Here is a 23968-nt window from a genome sequence, read left to right on the forward strand (position 1 = left end):
ACCCTTATTTGCTCCTGATGAGCAGGTTGGCACCTTGCATGGTTGCCTCCGCCGTCAGTGTGTAGGAACAAATTATAAAGCGCTTTGGATAAAAGCGCTATATAAATGCAGCCATTTGCCATTTAGGGAAAAATATGTGTCATTTGACATGATTCCAACATGGCCACTCACATTGTATATAAAAAAAACATTAATGTTCTTATTAGCTGTTTTAAGAGTACATTTCTAAGTATATTAGCTATACGTCATTGTAAACCGTCTTTGAGAGATGTAGTTCATGCAAGACAAAAAAAAACTGCCAAAAAGGCTTAGCGTGAGCAGCAGCGTTTTTTCCTGCTTTGTAGCTCAAATGCACATGGATCAGAGACGACACGCTCCCACCTCCGAGCGTAAACGAACGCAGCATATCTCCCAACCCTGGGAGTGAACGGCAGCCAGTATGAAGGAAAAGAGAGACTCACACATTATTGACGTCCTTCCCCGCAGTACGCTCCAGGAGCTCGTCGGTGATCTCCAAGTTGGGTCGGATTTCCGAATGCTGCATTGACACAATATTGATGACATAGATATGGTTATCTTAGGGCTGGATGCCATTCATATGAAACCGATGACTTTGGCTCCAATATCACGTATTAAAGGACTTATTGGTAATAAAGCATACAGCAGGGGGCGCTCTCGCTTACCTTCACGTGGAACTCCATCTTTGTGCAGAGCAGCTTACTGTATAAGGACACCAGCTGTCCATATCTGTCATGGAGGTTGCCCTGGAAACCAGAGGAGTGAACGAGCATTAAGTTGAGCTTTATCTCCACAGCGGCGCGGGGGAGAAAAATATCTCTCATCTCCCCCTCTACCCACTCTTATCTGACACAGATTATCTCCGGCCACACAGGAACTCACTGTTACAAACGCACTATAGGAAGTACTGAAACGGCTGCTGTATTTCTTATTTAAAATAAATCCTTGAAACATATTAACATCAAAACACAATTCAATGTCTCAATTCTATAAAGTGATAGAAAGGTACTTGTATTTATATATTTCTGTACTATAACTTATATATAAGTCTGTACTCAAACAACCAGGAGTCGTGGTGCTACTTACAGACAAATATTTTGGACATCAACACAATTTTCATAATTTTGGTTCTGTACAACACCACAATAGACTTGGAATGAACGATCAATATGTGCTTTAAGTGCGGACTCTCAGTTTTCATTTGAGGGTATTTACACCCAAATCAGGTGAACAGTGTAGGAATTACAACAGTTTCTACTTTAAAAAGAGACCAAAAGTAATTGGACAAACTAACAATCGTTTCATTTCAAATCCATTGTGGTAGTGCACAGAGCCAAAATGATGAAAATTGTGTTAAATATTTATGGACACGATTGTAAATACTGTACGAATAGAATCTATGAGACATGAAGCACACAATGCTCATAAAAAAATAAAATAATAACAACAATTTCTTCTGGTGAAACCAGTGAGGTTTCAGTCACTCTGACCTTCATCACGTGCGATACGATCATGTTGAAACATGGACTCACCCACAGTGTCCGGATCTCAACCAGAGTGCTGTGATGTCTCATGCAGTCCTGCAGGCTCTGTGAAGGTATAAGGTCGTGTCAATTACTGTACATCAACCCAATATTGTTCAATCATAGGAATATTCCATCTGGTTATTATTATGTTTCTTCTGCTTAAACAAGTTGAGACACGTGGCTCGGCGCAGAGCGCTCCTTATACCATTTATGACCCAGATGTCTAAAAGAAAAGTCCAACTATTTCAGTAAAATGGTACTCATACATACTGGTAAACACCGCCCTGCAGAAGCTAACCGCAGTAACTACGCAAACAGTGAAACTGAGAAAAATCATTAATGGCTTTAAAATTCTTTGACTATCCAGTGATTTTGTAGTTACTGCAATTCTTTAGACCCATTTTCTCTAAAAACAGAGCAAGATTGAACTCTGAAACTTTGTCCCAAGATAACACATAGAAGTTCAATTTCACTTAAAACTGAATTTTTAAGAAAACAAAATATTAGTTACTGCGGTTAGCTTCTGCAGGGCAGTACATACATTAAGGTGTGAGAAAGAGGGGGTGTCATGCAGCAAGAGCTTGTGAGCTGGATTTGAACCTGTGACATCTCAAGTATAATGATGAGCTATAACCTGCTAAACACCAGCCTGAATCCCATTTCTTTATATATATATTATATATATATATATTATTTTTTTATTTTTATTATTATGTATATTCTATAAGGCTTACGTTGTGGTGGCCGTCCCTCAGCACTTTGTGCAGAACATGGCAGAACTTCCAGCTGAGGATGGAGCTGGTGGCCAGAGGGAGACCCAGGGCGTAGGACCAGAAGGTGTACGCTCCCTTCTCTCTGTGCGTCCCCAGGATGATGCCTGTTGCCGTGGTGAAGGAACGTAACGTGGGAGGACAGCAGACTCAGACGACTACACTCAAGAGAACCTGGCACAACACTAACAAAACACTAAACTTTAACCAAGCCTGGAGGAAAATAAGATTTTTGTGAGCCAAACATGTCTGAAGCCCAAACCTGCTCTTCATTTTCAAATAATAATAATAATAATAACTTTATTTGTATAGCACTTTTCATACAGAGGTTGCAGTTCAAAGTGCTTCACAACAGTAAAAAATACAGGCATAAGCGAGCATAAAAAGATAGACAGGTAGAATCACAGTGTTTCACATTAGGATCTAGCATCCCAATAGGCTCTCCGCTTACAGTTTTCAGTAACACAAATAGTAAAAATAGTTTAAAATGATTCAGTTTAAAAATAGTCAAAAAATTATAAAATAGAACGGACATAAAAAATACAGGCATGAGCGAGCATAGCAAGATATGGCAAATCACAGTGTTTCACATTAGGATCTAGCATCCTAATAGGCTCTCTATTCAGTAATACAAATAATCACAGTGTTTCACATTTGGATCTAGCAAATAATAAAAATAGTTTAAAATGATTCAGTTTAAAAATAGTCATCAGTAAGAAGTAAAAAGTGCAATAACCGACACATGAATTTGATAGGCAGTGTATAAGAGTAGGCAGGGTAAGAATAGTGCAGGTAAATACAAGTTGTGTCAGGATATCCCTGATGTTTCCTCTTGCCACTAGGTGGTAGCAGATATCTATCAGTGAAATGCCTGAGCAAAGAGATAGGTTTTAAGCTGTCTTTTAAAGATGTCTAGCGAGTTGGCTTCCCTGATGTTTTGGGGTAGTTTGTTCCATAGTTTTGGGGCATACCGTAATTCCTCTAATAGTAACCCTGGCTTGTATTTGTTTCAACTGTAGCGGGTACCAGGCTTGTATTAGGAGGAGGCCTGTATAAGAGGGAGGCCTATATTTCAAATTTTCAAACGGATCATAATGAATAAATCAACATTTTGTGTCAGTTTGAACCCAGTCAAATGTACTGGGTTCATTTATTGAAACCAAGTACTGTATGAAATAGTAAACAGTGCAATTACAGGTGGTCACTGGTCATTTCAACATTTTCAAAGTGAAATCAAGTAACTAGCTCAGTATGCAGCTCAGTATATTAGTAACCCGGCTTGTATTAGGAGGCCGGCTTATAATTGCTTAGCTCAAGAGCGCACCCGGCCATTAATAGAGACCCGGCTTGTATTTGAGACCCGGTTACTATTAGAGGAATTACGGTAGTTGATAAAGGCTGCATTACCGATCCTCTTTTGACTGCTTCTGGGAGCCTCTAGTAGTCCAGCAGCTGATGATCGCAGTGTTCTTGCTGGTGTGTAATTTATTAGAGTGTTGGCGATGTAGCTAGGTCCCTGTCCATTTAGAGCTTTGTATGTAAGGAGAAGGACCTTAAAGTCAATTCTAAATGTTACAGGAAGCCAGTGTAAAGCAGCTAAGACTGGACTAATGTGCTCTCTCCTTTTGGTTCTAGTTAGCAGTCGGGCTACAGAGTTTTGGATTAGCTGAAGCCTCTCTGTGGTTCTCTTAGGGAGACCTGTGAAAAGTGCATTACAGTAGTCTAACCGGCTAGATATGAATGCATGAATTAGCTTCTCAGCATCGTTCTGATTAATAAATGGTCGTACTTTTGCTATATTTCTGAGATGGAAGAACGATGTTTTCGTCACTTTGCTAATATGAGAATTGAAGTTCAGTTCTGAATCTATGATAACCCCAAGACTAGTGACCTCAGATTTGATCCAAGGGGTTAGTCCCCCGAGGTTCTTTATTAATGTTTCTTTTTTAGTTTTGGAGCCAATAATTAGAATTTCAGTTTTGTTCTCGTTTAGTTTCAGGAAGTTCTTACTCATCCATTTATTTATTGCCAGTAAGCAGTCTGTAATGGAGCTAATCGCTGTATCATTTGGTTCAGCAGATATGTACAGTTGTGTATCATCCAGCATAGCTATGGAAATCTACATTATGTTCTCTGATGATATCACCCAGCGGTAACATGTAAAGGGAGAAGAGTAAAGGACCTAAGCAACTCCCTTGTGCAACTCCATAGTTGTTGTCGTATATATCAGACATGTGATCTCCTAGTTTAACATAGAATTTCCTCCCTCTGATGTATGTTTTAAACCAGCCCAGCACATGTTCTGAGAAACCGACATGGTTTTCAAGATGATCGATTAGAATATCGTGATCGATTGTATCAAATGCTGCACTGAGATCTAACAGGATAAGGATGGAGATCTTATTCTCGTCAGAGTTTAGTCTGAGGTCACTGATTATTTTGGTGAGGGCAGTTTCAGTGCTATGATATTTTCTGAATCCTGACTGAAATTCTTCTAAGATGTTGTTTTCTTCAAGAAAGGAATTTATTTGAACTGAAACTATCTTTTCAAGTACTTTACTAATGAATGGTAGGTTGGATATTGGACGATAATTTGCCATTTCATTACTATCCAAGTTAGGTTTTTTTAGTAATGGCTTTACAACTGCTGTTTTAAAGGCATCCAGGAAAGTACCAGTCCTAAGGGAAGTGTTTATGATATCTAGCACAGCCTGAAACACTATTAAATACCCGTTTGAAGAAAGCTGTAGGTATAGGGTCAATGTCTGAGGTGGAGGAGTTACATTCTGAGACAGTTTTGCAGAGTACATCTAATGTGATGCATGTGAAACTTCTCATGGTTACATTGCACGGTTTGCCGCAATCAGCTGTATTTCCATCATGAGTAATGCTGGCCCTGAAGGTTATTTTGTTGTTAAAGAATAGTGCAAGTTCTTCACACTTAACCGTTGATGACTGAGGAGGTGTAGGGGCAGTGTTGAGTAGTACATTAATAGTGGAAAAGAGGACTCTGGAGTTTCCAGCATTTTCTGTAATGATTTTAGAGAAGTAATCTTTCCTTGCTAAGCGGATGGTTTTATTATAAGCAGTTAAAGCATCTTTGTATATATCACAGCATATGGTGGTTTTTGTTTTTCTCCATTTTCGCTCCGCTGCACGACATTTCCTTAATAATAATAGATGGACAATAACAGTATTTTTCATCAACATCTTTGAATCTGGCAACTTTGTTGCCAATGATTCCATCAATTCATGTGAAATAATGGCAATATCTCAGCTTTTACCTGGAAGAAATTAATACACATCACCACACTGGCCTGGATATTACAACAGTTAACCTTTTAAAACAAACATGACAAAAGCTACAGTGTAAACTCAATAGGTACAGAAATAGCTCTGCTGGTTTTAGTTTGACATTTGCAAAATCAGAAAGGATACGGCGCGCATGCTTCTCCTTCACCGGCGTCTCGGCCGAGGTAATGGCTTTGCTGATGCTGCTGAGCTGGAGGAGAGAGGAGAGAGAGACGTCCAATCAGTCAATCACTAAGTCTAAACAACCGCTTTAGGTCCAGACACACGATTCTCGGCCCTATTTGGTAAAATGGTACAGTGCATTCCAGGAAAACGGTTGGTCGGCTTACAGTATTTAATGTTCTGTTCAAATCTGTTTTGAGTCTATGATTGAATTAGCCATTTAGGCTTTTAACCCTTTCACTACCACACTACAGAAGGTTAACCTGTCACTACCACACTACAGACGGTTGTGTGGTAGTGAAAGGGTTAACCTTCTGTAGTGTGGTTGTGAAAGGGTTATTGTTGTGTGGCAGTGAAAGGGTTAATCTTCTGTATTGTCACAGCAAAAGGGTTAACCATGTGGTAATGAAAGTGTTAAGGCGGCACCGCCTCCCGCCAGGCCCATGTTTGTGTTCACTAAGCTAATGTACTTTTTGTCTGATGACCGCTGGGAAGTGTGTGTTTACTGAACAAGTGACCAGTTAATCTCCACCCATCCACTATCAGCTAGAAGCAAACACCTGGGAATGGCCTCAGCTAGGCAACCAGCTACGTTTAGCAGCAGTATTGTGTGTAAACCTGGCACACACACACATACATACATACATATTCTGTATGGACATAATAATAATAACTTTTTTTTTATTTTTTTTAATAATCCCACATAGAATGAGCTGCTAGACTTGCGTTTAATTTATTTGGGTGCATCCCAGATGAGACAGGCATTCCTGGCATAATTGAGCAGAATGACTACGGAGGAACCTTTGTTCCTAAAATAGCATCAATGCCGTTTTACCCAACGTCACTAAAAGCAGCGTCCGCAGCGACTCTACCCGTCGCGTCATCTACTCGTAACACAACCAGCAAATTTAAAGGTTTAGGCCCACACCGCATCTTGCGCCATGTATGAGTCATCTGGGTCGTACCGCAGATACCGCAGGTCAAACAGGGCCGACTGGTGTCTCCCATTATCCAGGCTAATAAAAGAGGACAGAGGGAGACGGAGACTAAATGTCACCAGTACCATGGGATGAACGGCAGCTACGCGCCAGGCACCCGGTCGAGCAGGTAGAACCGGTGTGTCTGAACAGAAGGAGGAAGGGGTGAGAGAAAGGGGGAGAGATAGAGAGAGAGATGGAGAGAGATAAGACGGGAACACTGTGGTTGGGTGGGCGTCTGCTACACAGACGATTTCAGTCTCAGATGAATATGATAATACGAGGTGGGGTTGTGTGGGGGGTAATGCTCCATCAGATGAATAGGACCTACTTACAACACAAACACAGCACGATATCTGATGGTTCGGTCATGTTATACCTCGATCTCATCTCATCATGGTTGTCGTCCTGCTCCAGCTGAATACAAAATAAATTATGTAATCTCTGGTATTGAAAACGCAAACAGCAGGCTCGCACAGCGATAAACTGTCAACCTCCTAATGAAAACAACTGCCATCTGCAAAAGCACAATTATATCCCCCTCTCAACCAATGGTTTGTGTGTCTCCGTCACAAGTAATGTGCAACGCGGTTAATTCGGGACAATGAAAGGAATTCAGTACGTCTGTAATCCTAGACTCGGGGGGCCAGAATGCATCATTCTCTAATCTCTAGTCCTCAAGCCCCAACCACTCTGTGTTGTTAAGGATGCGTTGCCGTTAACTCAAGTCAGTGTTGTAGTACTCGAGTCCTGGACTGATTTTCACTCGACTTGGACTTGAGCACTGATGACTCGGACTTGAGCACCGATGACTCGGACATCGACTGCATTCGGACTCGTTAGGTGCAGACGAGGACTCCGATTTTTTTATTGATAAATATATCTTTTTTTTTATAGACCCTAATCATTTGGCATAAGATATCGATGGCTAGTGCATTTGTTTGGCTATTGTGTCACAAAGTAAATAAACTCCCTTTGAAATGGTGACCGCTGTGTCATTTATGGTCAGCTCTTTGACAGCCAGAGTGGAGTGGATTCAACCTTGATGTAGGGCTCGACTCAAACACTGGGGACTTGAGACTCGACCTCGAGATTTTGTGACTCGACTACAACACTGGTTAACACATCTTAAGACACATGTAGTTTTTCTCTTCCAGAATATTGGGCCTAAATTTGGTCTTACGGGAAGCCTTGCCTGGTGACTATTTGTAACTCCTTGCCCTCCTGACATCTATTGTGGCGACTGCCCGATACAAGAGGTACACAATAGAGGGCAAGGAGTTACAAATAGCCACCAGGCTTGGCTTCCCGTCTGTAAGACTAAATAGAGGTCTAAAAAAAAAATAACTCCTATAGTGCGTAAGAACAAATTTGTGTGTAAGAGCAGTTCATGAATGAGGTCCATTTCAACACATCAATCACAGCCCAGGGGTCTCGGTTCAAATCGCCACAAACGAGCCAGCTCTGCCATTTAACTTGAGTTAATTACTAACTGCGTAATCCTCGTGTATACGAGGTGATAAGCCCCTATGATTTCATTTCAGTTATGTCTGGGATACTTAATTTCCAACCTCTTTCTCACTCCACCCCCCCCCCTCCCCCCACCCACCCACCCACTCGACTAACCTCCCGTCTGCATGAGAAAATGTTGTATTTCCGTACAAACGTGAAGAAATGTAAACCCGACCAAACCAACAGTGACTCTCACTGACCCTTATCCTTCAACATAGACCCGTTCTCATGTCACATCCATCTCTGTGTAATACATCATCAACTATCAGTCCTGCTGCTGCATAACAACATAAAGGCCTCATTTATATTAGGTGAAACTAGGGAGCCCCCCCCCCCCCATCCTCCCTCACCGCCACCAAAACACATACAGCCACAACACAAAGAACAGAGGGGCTACTGTGGGCCAAACTAGCCTTCAGAGAGAGAGAGAGCGGGTCCTCCTGCTTAATGGGAGACTCTCTCTCCTCACCCACCCTCCTCCCGGTGCGAACGAAGCCCCTGGCTTACATAGGACAAGTGTGAATGTGTGATGCACTAACATGGAGGGGTGTGTGACAATGAGGGGCTTGTTGGGGGAGGAAGGCCGACAGCTGGGGTAGAAGATTGGGTTGGATGGGGGCCACGCTCTGGCACACAGGGCCTGGCACAGAGGCCCCAGCAGATGGCTACTGGCTGCGGGGAGGCCCTCATAATACATTCAGGCTCCCGGTCACTCGGACGGTGGCAGAGGGAGAGGGAAGATTATTTAATTTGTATTATCAATGTGCATAAAAAATAGGGAAACAATGTCCAGGCACGCACTCCAGGTTTTTCCAAATTTATTGGCAGCCTGTAATCATGACGTTTCGGTGTGAACACACCTTCTTCAGAATGGCTTGCATGAAGCATGAAGGGTAAGTGACTAGGCATGGGTACCAAATTCTGTAATTTTGAGGTACCGAACCGAAACACGTCGGTAATACCGAGTATCGAATCAAGTGAGAAACCAAAAAAAAAATATATATATATATATAATTTTTTTGTTTTACTTTTTTTTTTTTTTTTTTACTTTTCTCTTTTCATGTCAACGTTCACACGCACAATATATGCTTACCTAGGATTTTACTTGATTCAACAACAAAGCAGTCGAAGCAATGACAAGCCGAAAACTGTCGAAATTGTAGTTATTTGAAGTTTGGATTTTTTTTTTACGACTGAGGTAGGTAAATAAAATTTCTTGAGACTAAAGTACAGAAAAAGGTACCGTTGGGTACCGGTATCGATTCACAGGTACCGGTACCGGTTCAAATGTGAAAGGTACCCATCCCTATAAGTGACCCTAGTAAATACAAGTCAACCAGGAAGTGACAACATTTTTGCATATCTCTTGTGGGAATGTGTTGTCACTTCCTATGTTGTCACTTCCTGTTTGACTTGTATTTACTAGGGTCACTTACCCTTCATGCTTCATGCAAGCCATTCTGAAGAAGGTGTGTTCACACCGAAACGTCATGATTACAGGCTGCCAATACATTTGGAAAAACCTGGAGTGCGTGCCTGGACATTGTTTCCCTATTTTTTATGTATGATATCAGAGGTTACAGCACCCAGTGTCAAGTCTAGTGAGGTGAGCGCGTTCTACTACTTTTTTCACTATTATCAATGTGCATGTGCACAAGGCAATTGAAAGGTTTGCATGTCCCTCCTAGTTACACATACAGTCTTCATAACCCTCCTAGTTACAGAGTCTTCATATCCCTCCTAGTTACACATAGTCTTCATATCCCTCCTAGTTACACATACAGTCCTCATATTCCCTCCTAGTTACACAGTCCTCATATCCCTCCTAGTTACACATACCCTCCTAGTTACACATACAGTCCTCATATCCCTCCTAGTTACACAGTCCTCGTATCCCTTCTAGTTACACATACAGTCCTCATATCCCTCCTAGTTACAGAGTCTTCATATCCCTCCTAGTTACACATACAGTCTTCATATCCCTCCTAGTTACAGAGTCTTCATATCCCTCCTAGTTACACATACACAGTCCTCATATTCCCTCCTAGTTACACAGTCCTCATATCCCTCCTAGTTACACATACCCTCCTAGTTACACATACAGTCCTCATATCCCTCCTCAGTTACACAGTCCCCGTATCCCTTCTAGTTACACATACAGTCCTCATATCCCTCCTAGTTACACATACACACAGTCCTCATATCCCTCCTAGTTACACACATAGTCCTCATATCCCTCCTAGTTACACATACCCTCCTAGTATACAGTCCTCATATCCCTCCTAGTTACACAGTCCTCGTATCCCTCCTAGTTACACATACACACAGTCCTCATATCCCTCCTAGTTACACATACACACAGTCCTCATATCCCTCCTAGTTACATACATACAGTCCTCATATCCATTCTAGTTACACATACACACACAGTAGTGATCATATCCCTCCTAGTTACATACATATACAGTCCCCCACACATATGCATTTCATCAAAGGGGTCAGAGCGCAGGGCAGCGACCACCCTGGGGCGTTTCTTTGGGGTTAAATGCCTTGCTCAAGGGCACTTGGCAGAGATGGTGAGCACTGTAGATGTAATACCAGCCACCCTTCAGTCACCAGCTCACAGCTGGAATACACACTCCTGTCGGAGACTAGGAAAGGGAGACGGGCACAGAGAAAGTAAAGGAGAGAGCGAGACGGACAGGCGGAGGGGGAGCATGCCAACGGGTGACCAAATACTACGGAATGTATGATGTTGTATTGGGATTAATATAATGAGGTGACTCGCCATTATCCTAACAAATTGCGAACCTATTCCTTTAAAGTCTATGGAGGCATAGAATAGTCACTAGTTCATCAAGCCTCGCTCCGCGGCTCATAACGCCAACGCCAAGGCCAGAGGTCGCTCAAGGTCAGGTGGAGGAAAACGTGACGCCAGCAGGAGAACTTGGTTCAAACGCAGCAAGACAGGAGGAGTGAATGCGGTCACACACACACACAATCAACCATCAACTATCCAGTTAGTTTTGCTACTAAAGAAATCACAATGGTTGGTTAAATGGATGTACAAACAACTTATTCTTGAGAAGTATGCCGTGGATGGTTAACCATGTGTTTCGAATCAAATTGATTAGATCAATTGTTTTGTTTTTATTGTCGATTGTTGTTATTCTTATTTTTAGTTTTTTTTGGTTGATAATGAAGATCAGTGATACATTTAAGATGATGCACTGGATTAGGGCATTTACAAGCTTGTAGCTTCAGCCCTAACCTTTACGGCCAACTTGTAATTTGATTTGTGTGTCGTTTTCTTTTGTACATGCTAAATGGCTTGAAATAAACTTCATTCATTCAAATGGGAATATACAGAATGTACACCACAGAGAGAGTAGAGAGAGAGAGAAAAATAGTCTCAGGCCTTGTCCACACATAAAACCATAAGGCATAAGGCAAAATGGTGCATTTATATAGTGCTTTTATCCAAAGCCCCATTCTCTCACACATTCACACACCGACGGCGGAGGCAACCATGACGCAAGGTGCTAACCTGCTCATCAGGAGCAATTAGGGGTTAAGTGTCTTGCTCAAGGACACTTCGACACGCTGCCCAGGAGGACCAGACGACCGCTCTACCCCCTGAGTCACTGTCGCAGTGAGAGGGAAAGCCTGCCTTAATCCCTGAGGGCCGCCAGAAGGTCCATAGTCCCTCAGACCAAGACCCATATAAATCCCGTTTGACGTTTTCAGAAGAACAATGTTGTCAAACTTTATTATCTAAAAGAGCATTGTGTTCGGTCATAGTTAAAGACAGTAGAGGTCGAGTACTTTCTGGCGATATAAAACATTCACACTCCCAAGTGATTTGGATTGATTTTACAACTGCAAATACATGGTCTATCCAAGAGATATAAAAAACTGAGTTATATCTGGTGCTTCGGAGTGACTCAGTGTAGCAGCAGTGAATGTGGTCACACACACACACACACACAGTGGTCCAACCCCCCCCCCCCTCCCACAGTAAGACAGAGGGGCAGTGAGAGGAAAGGAAAGCCTGCCTTAATCCCAGAGGTCCGCCAGAAGGTCCATTGCCTGAAAGCATTACAACACATACCAATACACTCACCACAGTCCACACACACTGCTATAGAAGCCTCTTCCCTTACCTTGTCAGGTAGGCCTATTTTGCTTTTCAAAAGAGTATCCATGTGCTTGGACATCCTAGCTAAGACACTCGTGTTCGGCTGACTACAACGAACCACCACCTCTACTGCTCCACACTCGGTGTTTGTCCTGCAGCAAGAGCCCTTATTGAAGGTCCTTATCAGCTTAATTCAACAGACCGCTGCTAGTTTTCTGGGCCGCAAGGTCACAAGACTTGAGACACTTATCTCAAGTTAAATCTGCATTTCATTTGGCTATGATGCCCCTCTAGCTCATGGAATGAACTCCACAACAGTCCTCAAAGCTTGATATTATCCCCTCTGTTGCAGGGTTTAAAACCTTGATCTCCAACTTTTGTCAATCGAGTTGTATATGTTTCATTTATTTGTTATCCTTGCTTTTTTCCCTCGTCTTGTTTTATTGTTATGATTTTATATGGTTTTATTTTGCTCCTTTCTGTATGTGTATTGTGCACTCGACGTGACTGTAAACGAGGGAAACCTCAGTTGCATTGAGTTTAAATAAAAGGTTATGCTAACCTGGTTACCTCACTACTAGCCAATCCAGACAGTTGAATGTATTCATTGATAAAACTACACACAATGAATCCGTCACGATAAGAACGAGTGCAAAATACTAATTATTTGTTCGAATAAAGTAAAGTAAACGCGGTCAAGTTCCAACATTTACTGAAAATGTCCCTAAAAACATTCCTATTGTCCCGTCTTTTTTATCCGTTTTCCCCAAAACGATTCTGTATCACATCAAATGGCTTCAGATGTTAATCCTCTTGAGGATTCATTGTGTTGCGCTCGGCTCCTGTGGTCTCTCTCTCTGTGGCACTTGGCGTCCCAGTCCAAACAGAACCATCACAGCGTTAGGGATGGGTACCGAATTCGGTACTTTTGAGGTACCGAACCGAAACACGTCGGTACTACCGAGTATCGATTCAAGTGAGATACTGTTTTTTTTTTTTACTTTTTTTTTTTTTTTATGTCAACGTTCACACGCACAATATATGCTTACCTAGGATTTGACTTGATTCAACAACAAAGCAGTCGGAGCAATGGCAAGCCGAAAACGATCGAAATTGTAGTTATTTGAAGTTTGGATAATTTTTTTCACGACTGAGGTAGTTAAATAAAAATGTTTGAGACTAAAGTACCGAAAAAAGGTACCGTTGGGTACCGGTATCGATTCACAGGTACCGGTACCGTATCGGTTCAAATGTGAAAGGTACCCATCCCTACACAGCGTGTCAAGAATCAACACGGCCAACGACCCTGACCAAGCAGGAGTTCCCCTTCTCGCCCTGCACAGCGCATCTGTCCCAATAGAAAGCGCATTGTGCAGGAACAGGGAGACAACATTGTTCTAGATCTATAGCAGGGTTCCCGCTCAAAATCCAGTTTCAAATGTTACCGTTTCCGTGGGGATCTATGTCCAGTTCCCCACCCCCCAGACTTTCATTACAGCACATTGCTGAATCTCAACATATCAAAAAGCAGGGTAGCCGGACCAGCACTCTCAGTTTCAATGTTTTTAATGGCAGCCTGAATATATAGCAGACATGTTTCGGACAATGTCCTTCTTCAACATAAACTCTGAATCACTTAGGGCGGCTACGTGGCATAGTGGGCAAGACGCTCGCCACGAATGACGGAGATGCTGGGCTTGCCTGTTCGAGCCCAGCGCTCCACATTGCTTTCAGTTTAGCTGGTCGTCCGTACTAATACACATTGGCCGTATTAGGGGGTGGGAAACTGATGGGTGGGGATCGGGCGTTGTGGACAGCGACTCCTACAGATCGGTTGGTGCGCCTGCGCAGTAGAATCAGGAAGTGTCGGGGGCAGCGTGAGCCTCCCACGAGTCCCACGCGTTACTCCTCGCCACTGAGAGATCGAGCTGCGCAGGTGAAAAGATGCGACTGCTGTTACCTCAAGTACCGGAGGGGACTTGTGCTATGTATGACTTAGTCCACATTGCAGCCGGCTTGTGGGAGGCAAGAAACAGCGTTCGTGACAGGGGAGGGTTGAATTGGATGATACGAAATTGGGATGGGAGAAAATATAGAAAATGGGAGAAAAAGTGGATAAAAAAAAAATACTCTGAATCACTTTGTGACCCAAAGCCAAGTGTGTGTAGTGATGTGAAACTGACGTTTAAAACCATTAACATTTTGAGTGCCAACGACGAGATTTCTCGTTAGTTAATGCCAACCGTTGAGTGCCAACGACGAGAGATCTTGTTTTTTTTAATTTATTATTGATTTCCATAAATTTTTCATCAATCTAGCCTCACGTTACCAGTGGGGATCTGTCTGAACTCGAACAGGGAAAATACCGCCTCTCCGGATGGTACTGCACCCCTTTGGATTGGATTGAATGGAAACGCATGGAGAAAAAAAAAGTCCTGCTTCCACATTTTACTTGTCAGACAAGTAACCGGAGACGATCCAAGTAATCGCCCACCACCAGAACAGCAGAAAATGTGTGTTTCAGTACCCAGCGTTGGATCAATAAACGCGATCGATATTTGAAATGGCAATCAGGAATTGGAATAATCTTTTTGGAGAACATCTGATCTGAGGTAAGGAATCTATTTTACCAGTCTTGGGATAATCCGAGCTATTTTCACCTATATATATATCAGTGTGTGCCATGTGTGTAGAGCCATATGAAATCCGCGTTCACGGAATCGCGGACGGAATCGCGGAATTAACCAATAAAAATGGAATCAACTGCAAAACGTGGAATATTGCAGAATTTGGCCTAATCTGGACTGAAATTTCGTTTTTGGGTGGAACGTTTGGTGTACACGCGACCGGGGAGGCGGGGACGCTACAGCGTGTTACACACAACACAGCCGCGGTGCTCAAGCGTCTGGCTGCTTGTGTTAACATCGTCAAGAAGCTAAACTATTCCACAATAAGCCCTCAATTCAGAGCAGAACAGTATCCTAATGACTTTTATGCCTCCGGTGATAAGGTGTTTTGCTAATTCTGTCAACGTTCCGTTGACTGGACACGCAAAAACACTTGCGACACTATTAGGACGTTTAGCTTCTAGCTAAATCTAGTGCACCCATCCATTTGTTTAATGCAAACGACTGCCCTTTATAAACTAAATACACTTAAATAGCTATGTAACGTTATAGGACTATCTATGGAAATGATAGCTTCTAGAAGTTCTAGCTAAATCTGGTGCACCCATCAATTTGTTTAATGCAAACGATTGTCATTATACACTGCCCTTTATAATCTAAATAAACTTAAATAGCTATGAAACGTTACATTACATAGGACTATAGATGGAAATGATAGCTTCTTGCTAAATCTAGTGCACCCATCCATTTGTTTAATGCAAACTATTGTCATTATACACTGCCCTTTATAATCTAAATAAACTTAAATAGCTATGAAACGTTACAGTACATAGGACTATAGATGGAAATGATAGCTTCTTGCTAAATCTGGTGCACTCATCCATTTGTTTAATGCAAACGTTTGCCATTATACACTGTCCTTTATAAACGAAATAAACTAAACTAAAGGTGCCTAAATTATGCATTACTATATTTCATCACAATATAATAGATATAGCTAGGTTACTGACATTGTCATTGTGATAATGTCAGTAGTAGCTAGCTGTATCTATTGTTTACACTTGAAATATGTATTTTTATTTTGTCACAATATTAATTGAAAAATATTGTGTAAAATTGAACTGTATTTCTGAGTTGAAGCACTTAAAAACATTAAATGGACTGTTATATCTTATTCAATTGTGGACATTTATTCATTCCCACTTATTAGACACTATTTCTGATGGTAAAATGAGCATAAAAGGCAAAATACAGAATTCTGAAATATTAAAACGGAAAAAATGGAATTTGGGAAAAAATAAAATGGAATTTGGAAAATAATAAAACGGATTTCATATGGCTCTACATGTGTGTATATGTGTGTCTGTGTGTGTGTGCGATCAGGAAATAAGATAATCGATTTTTCAGCCCGCTTCTATAGCGTGCATAAGTACACATATACTATCGATAATCTAGCGTTTATTTGAAAACTATTCATAAATAGGCCGAAAAATTACAACGTTTTTTGTGTATTCCAGTGTATTCCAGTAAAGGGCGTTTATCACAGAATCTAAATTTTTTCTGGAACTTTAAAAAAACTAGCGTTTTTCAAAATGGTATAAAACGGAAATGAACCGATTAAAAAACAATCCTTTTCGACAATGTTGCCGCAACGGGGTTCCGGGGCACCGGAACCGTGGCACTGAAAGTGTTAAAGAACAATATTCATCAGCAACATTATTGACAGGCACTATTGTACAGTATAAAAGAGTTTCAAGCCGTATTTTGAAAAGTTCTGTTTTCTCTTTGGTAAATGATCAAACATAAACACTTTCAGTCAGACATATCATGAATAACGTCACCGTGAAGGTAGAGTGATCAGGTGGGGGTGCGCACGCGCGTTTTGAGCGAAAGCTCCCCACCTCCGTCGAGTAACAGCTGGCATGACAAGCCCATCTCGTTAGGTGTTTCGGAAATATGGAATGATAGGAGGAAAAGCCTTGGAGACGATCATAAGAGAGACCACTCCTGACCAAACCACTGATCTACCACTCCTGTGGATTCACTCTGCCACCACCCTGACAACGGGTACTAACACCTGGGGGGGGGGGGGGGGGTGGAACGAACTTCCCACCAGGCGAAACCGGCCCAATTTTCTGTCATTGACTAAAAACACACTACTTCACGTAACCTTTGTACCGTCTTTTACTATCATGCACTCTGCTACTAAGGAATCTACCATGCCTATATTACTACCTACCTACTATGATAATGTGTCTATAATGCTATGCATTGTAGCACTCAAGTTCAACCCTGTTTGACTATCTTACTTACCCTTGGCTTCCAGAGTTGTGCCCTTCCTGCTGATCTGTTGTACAGAACTTGTAAGTCGGTTTGGATAAAAGAGTCAGCTAAAATGACCTGACCTCTGGTCTCTTTGAATGAGCTCATTATCTGTACCCATCATACATACCATTGTTTGAAGTTTGTCATTTGAAGTCACTGGAAAATTACTGACACAGAATTGTTAATGTGGTCAAAGGGACAAGTTTGTGATAGAAAAGAAAAAGGCTACACCAGACGAGCTTCTACACATGCGACATCCAGAGGTTTCTGCCACAGAGTCCTTAGTTACCATGGCAACCGCTCAACACATCGATTCCCAGTCTTTTGGCAGAGATTGTGAATGATTAATAGAGTTCCTCAGACGAAGAACCATACAAGTCTGTTTGACGTTTTCAGAGGAACAATGTTTTCAAACTTTATTATCTAAAGATGGTAAGTTAAGAGCATTGTGTTCAGTCATAGTTAGATATAGTAGAGGCTGAGTACTTTCTGGTGCTATATCACATTTCAAGTTATTTGGATTGATTTTACAACTGCAAATACATGGTCCATCAAAGACAAAGACATTTCAAAAACTGACTTATATGGTTCTTCGGAAGGGTTCAATTAAAAACATCTCTAAAACTCACAGTTCACCTCAAAGTGTAGTAAAACATAATTTCATTCAACATAAAATCACATCACATTTAATGACATTCAAATAGCAGCTGCCATCTTTAGTGTTACGGATTTCCCCACTCAAAACTACTGTTTAGCTTCTTTTTTTGTGATTTTTCTTCTTTTATTATTTTTTTCAATTTTTGACATGACATAAAACTAGACACACAAACATTAACAGTAAATATCCACAATAAATCACAGGACTATACAGTCCAGTATTTGAATCAATATAAATGTAGGTTACGAGATATATACATAATACTTACAATACAATACAATACATACATATGCTCTTGCTCGCTCTTCTTCCCCCCCCCTCAGGACCCCCCATAATCCATCCATTATTTCGTTTCTAACCAAGGATTACAAATTCATATGCTATGCTTTATCTTCTCCACCACAACTGACCAAATTGCTATGCTGGCTTCATTAGGATTCGTGCGGTAGATATCTCTAAATAAATCACATCAAGGTAAGAATCCAAACCTTCAGGGACATTTTATCTGGCTGAATCCAACGTGATGCTATTAGCTTTTTGGCAGCCGTAATACCGGACAAGATTAGCCTCTTTACATGTACAGAGTGTGATAACAGAGACATTATTCAGCAACAATACCGAAGGAAGTACAGCCTGTACAAGTATGGTCAGAGATAAAAATTCTGATAATTGCATGATTACTTCTTCCCAGAATATCTTAACAGGGGGGCATTCCCAATACATATGCATAAATGTACCGATATCACCCTTTAGACCAGACCTGGGCATTGTACGGCCCGGGGGCCGGATACGGCCCGCGGGATGATTCTGATTCTGATTCTGATTCTGACTGATTACATGATAATAAAAAAAAAAAAAAAAAATATCTTTTTTTAATTTTTTTTACTTTTTTCTTTTCATGTCAACGTTCACACGCACAATATACGCTTACCTAGAATTTGACTTGATTAAACAACAAAGCAGTCGGGGCAAGCCGAAAACGGTCGAAAGTGTGGTTATTTGAAGTTTGGATTTCTTTTTTCACAACTGAGGTAGGTAGATTACATTTTTAGAGACTAAAGTACAGAAAAAAGGTACTGTTGGGTACCGGTATCGATTCACAGGTACCGGTACCGTATCGGTTCAAATGTGAACGGTACCCATCCCTACTGAACACACAACTGCAGGGCAAGGGCATTTTTGCTCATGAAATGCATAGCCATGTGAAAGCCTTCATGACAAAGTTGCAATTAATTTCAAGGCAGGCAACTAGGCAGCAACAATCTCAAACACATGAAAACCCTGAAAGAAGTCAAACCATCAGCTGATCACCGGCACAGGTACTCATCCATGTTGGGAGCACTGCATGATGAATTTTCAAGGCGTTTTCAAGATTTCAAAAAGGTTGAGGATGAAATGCATCTGGTTTCCTCTCCCTTTACCTGCAGTGTTGATAGTGCACCCACTGATGTTCAGCTTGAACTCATTGACCTGCAGTCTGATTCACTACTGAAAGAGCACTTTAAGTCAGCATCACTGCTAGAGTTCTACTCTGCTCTCAAGGAGGAGAACCTTCCAAACATGAGGAGACATGCTCAGAAGATGTTGGTTCTCTTTGGATCCACCTATATGTGAACAGACATTCTCAGTCATGACGTTTACCAAGTCCAGGTACAGATCCTCTCTCACTGATGAACATCTGGCAGCTGTGCTTCGCATCTCCACCTCAGACATGCAACCTGACTTTGATGGACTTGTTAAAGCTCAACAGAGACTGGATTTCTCACACTGAATGAAAAAAAAAGAGCTGAAGAACACTAAAATGTGGAAATATAACAAGTGAAATGGGACACTTGATCTTTCTTTTCACAGTTCTGAAAACATTAAATGTTTAATATAGGCATGTAAAGTAAAAAAGGCTACTGGGACACTTTTCTTTACACAGTTCAGTAACATGTCTTGTTTATTTTGGCTATAAGATGATGTGATGTCTTTAGAAAGCTAAGAAAATCCTTGTTTCAATAGTATATGAAACTCAAAATAATTACTTTATTTGTATAGCACTATTTCATACATGCCCTTTGTTATTAATGTTTCACATTTTGTTTATCATTTTGGAAATAAATTCTATTTGAATAAATGATATTTTTGAAAGCTAACCTCACCTTTTAATTGCCAAATAATAACATACTCTTACCAGGGGTCAAAACAATGCCATTTACTGCTTTTTATATAGAAATAAAATGTATATTATGCATAATTGAGTTTGGAATTTTCGCCCGGCCCTCCAACATATTTTCAGTTGCTCATTCGGCCCCCCGGGAAAAATAATTGCCCACCCCTGCTTTAGACACAAGGAGCATAGAGAGTCTTGTTTAAGCCCCATTCGGTTCAATCTTATAGGAGTCAGGTAAGTCATATGAATAAAATTAAGATTAATCTGTTGATGATCCGGGTTGCGTGACGCTAGTCGAACGTTTGCCCAGACTTCAGGCCAATCAAAATCTACTTCCAAGTCTGGTATATCCCTCCTCCAAACTGAGTCTAGGGGAAGGATTCCATACGAAGACATAAGTAAGTGATGATAAAAGTCAGAGACGAAGCCTCTCGATGTCTCCCTTTAATAAAATAATTTGTGATATCTGTGGTGCTCCAGTGGTACCTTTAATGGGACTCCATGAGCCTTCAAAGTTGCTAATAACTGTATATAGAAATAATAAGTGGAGCTGGTGAGGTTAAATTTGTTATGAATATCTTGATAGCTACAGAAACCCCGTTCGTTGAAGATATCCCCCAATGTATGACCTGCTTTTCCCATTTGGGATATCTGATAGGTCGTTGTGCAATAAGGAGTGCATTGTTATTAAATAGGGGAGAATGGCTATGCCATTTATGTTGGTTAGTAAATTTTTTCTGTGTGTCACGCCATATCCGGATCACATGTGTAATAAGAGGGCCAAATTTCAAGTCGCATTGCTTAATTGATAATTTGGTGTATACTATATCCTGCAGTCTATGTGGTGCCACTATGTTTTCTTCTAATGTTCTCCAGGATACAGATGCTTGAGAATCAAACCAGGTGATCAGTGGTCTTAAAGAGAACGCTTTAAAATAGTGGTAGAAGTCTGGAAATGCTAAACCTCCGTCGGCTTTGTTTCTCTGTGCGGTGGATCTTTTATTCGTGGAGGTTACTGTTTTGCTTCTGAACTGTTTCGAACCGTTACATTTCCAAAAGCGCGTCTTTAGAAATATCTGTGTGTGGACACAGCCTACACACAGAGCGCTCCAATCAGCCAGACACAGTATGACAGCACTTTACAAGTTGATGCCGTTTGTGAATTTCAGATGCCTCATTGAGTGAACAATATGCACAATCAGCAGATCGACCATCATCAAGGCCAGGGCTGACAGCTGTAGTAAAGCCTCAATGATTAGTTACCATAGAGACTGCAGGGAATTGAATGGTAGCGACAACAAGCAGGTACTGTACTAATCTGCTTTGTAAGGACTGAAATGATAATCATAAACTGCACTCATCGTTTATGCTCATTGTTAGTTCTGCTTGGGTGCGACAGTGGCTCAGGAGGTAGAGCAGTCGTCTGGTAATCCGGAGGTTCCCGGTTCGATTTACGCTCCTTCCAGGCAGCAGGTCGAATTGTCCTTGAGCAAGACACTTAACCACTAATTGCTCCCGATGAGCAGGTTGGCACCTTCCATGGTTGCCTCCACCGTCTGTGTGTGAATGGGTGAATGTGAGGAACAAAATTGTAAAGCGCTTTGGATAAAAGCTGCTATGTGAATGCACCATTATTTACCGCATCCCGGGAGAGAAAAGATAAACAAAAAAAGACAGGAACAATATGAAAAAAAACTACAAAAATATAGGCAGTCCAACCAAGCAGATAGAAAACAGACAGACATAATACACCACGCATACAACAATACATGCCTCCTCTGTCGGTCTGCGGAAGGTGTAGACCAGTGGTTCTCAAACTTTTTACACCAAGTACCACCTGAGAATGTAGCTGGCTCTCCAAGTACCACCATATGACCGGCGTTAAAATACAGTCTATTCAGCTATGCACAGTTCACGCAGGAGGCAAATGTATTCCTAATACCATTATTTATTGTTAACTTTTGTCAGACACAGCCACTATGTACAAAGGGATAGCACTAGAACTAGCAAACGCTTCCACACAACTCATACAATGCAAGGGGCATTGAGAACATAATAACTAACATTCTCACATAGCAACTGTATTTCAGCAAATGTACTTAATTTTCTCCATCTCTCTCTCTCTCTCTCTCTCTCTCTCTCTCTCTCTCTCTCTCTCACACAGCAAGCAATTGTCCGTCATTCTCGCTCTCTCACACACACAATTATTTTGTTACAAAAACTTAATTTCCTGCATTCTGGTGCAGGAATTTTTTTATTTTTACCCTTTAAATGCCAGTGTTTGTGATGGGCATCACAAATTATTGTAAAAAAGAAAAGAAAACACATATTCAATACATTTTTGAATGTTTAGCCTTTAAATGCCAGTTTGTGTGATGGCATCACAAATTATTGTTAAAAAAAAACACAAAAAGTAAAATATTTTCAATATATCAAATGCAAAGTACATTTCTCTGGGGGGGATTATTACAGGCTAGGCATGTGTCAATGATTAGCAGCAACACATATTTTGATGGATTTTTTGTAATGTCAGATTTAACACCAACTCTTTTCAGAAAAGTGGGAGTATTTAATTTTTTATCTGACATTACAAGAAATCAAAAAATAAATGGTTATGATCAAGGCTGAAGTTGAATTAAAGATTTATGACTGTTTAGACTGCATTACTCTCTGTCACAGTGATCTCCTGGTTGTTCCCCACTTAGATTATCTAACTATCGCGCCGCCGCAACCAGAAACACTGGCCTGGCCTGCTTCTAAGTTCAGTGGCCTGACTGCAAATTTTTTTTTTTTTTTTTTTTTTTTTAAGCTTTTTTGGAAATGTTTTCAAGTACCACCAGCAGTACCACCAAGTACCACTAGTGGTACGCATACCACAGTTTGAGAACCACTGGTGTAGACTATCACATGCCTCCTATGTTGGTCTGGGGAGGGTGTAGACTATCACATGCCTCCTCTGATACATGTGGAGTCGCCAACTGCTTCTTTTCACCTGACAGCGAGGAGTTTCACTGGGAGAGTGTACGCATGCAGAGGTTCACGCTACATCCCCCAGATCCACTCCCTCCCGACCAGTAGGAGTCGCTATTGCAACAACCGGGACTCATATCACACCGGCTTCCCACCTGCGAACACTGCCAATTGCTCCACTGTTCGTAGGGATGACTGACCAAGCAGGGGGTACCACTGACACTGAATCGAACCCAGAGTCAAACCCTCTACAGTCTACACCACCCAGCCACCACAAAAAGTAGGCATTTTATTTTAGTCAACAGCTATGGTTCCACAAAAGCGTATTTAGATAAAAAGTTGAGGAGTTTTAAAATAATTAAATGTTCAGTCATTGTTAGTTTCGCCTAAATGTGTGAAACTATTACATAAACATATTTACAAAGCAAAGTCGATCATCAGGCCTGATCCAAACAACATAATCAGCAGATGAAGATAAAGGGAAGTGCCACCAAATAAATTACTCGTCTTCGTCTAGTATAATGCAATCGATATACGATAGTGAACGTGATCAAAGGTCCCTCCCAAAGCCAGTCTTGGGAGTCTCAGGTCTCCGGTTTCTGAATCTATTCACAAGTATTTATTTGACTGTCCTAGTCCAGAGGAACCGTCAGTTGTTCATTTGAGTGACACTTAGTTACCAAGCCAGCTGTGTGTAAACATAGCATTAAAGAAAAACAAGTCGGGGGAGCTCCAGTAGCTCACCGCGTACCTCGAACGCTATTTCGGCGTCGGGGACAACCGTGCGCGTCACCGATCTGGGGTAGCGAGTTCGACTC

General features: G+C 41.4%; 1 protein-coding gene across 1 annotated transcript in view; it reads right to left on the reverse strand.

Annotated features, from left to right (window-relative positions):
- hip1rb (huntingtin interacting protein 1 related b) overlaps positions 1-23968 on the reverse strand; it is a 71608-nt gene that overhangs the window by 35477 nt on the left and 12163 nt on the right. The window contains exons 2-6 of the mRNA XM_084323316.1: positions 5753-5816; positions 2279-2421; positions 1551-1607; positions 684-764; positions 462-538 (exon numbers count right to left, since the gene is read on the reverse strand). Of these exons, the coding sequence (XP_084179442.1) occupies positions 462-538; positions 684-764; positions 1551-1607; positions 2279-2421; positions 5753-5816 (422 nt within the window). The remainder of the gene's footprint in view (positions 1-461; positions 539-683; positions 765-1550; positions 1608-2278; positions 2422-5752; positions 5817-23968) is intronic.

Source organism: Notolepis coatsorum, assembly GCF_963971535.1.
Source record: "Notolepis coatsorum genome assembly, chromosome: 10".
NCBI classification, from domain to species: domain Eukaryota; kingdom Metazoa; phylum Chordata; class Actinopteri; order Aulopiformes; family Paralepididae; genus Notolepis; species Notolepis coatsorum.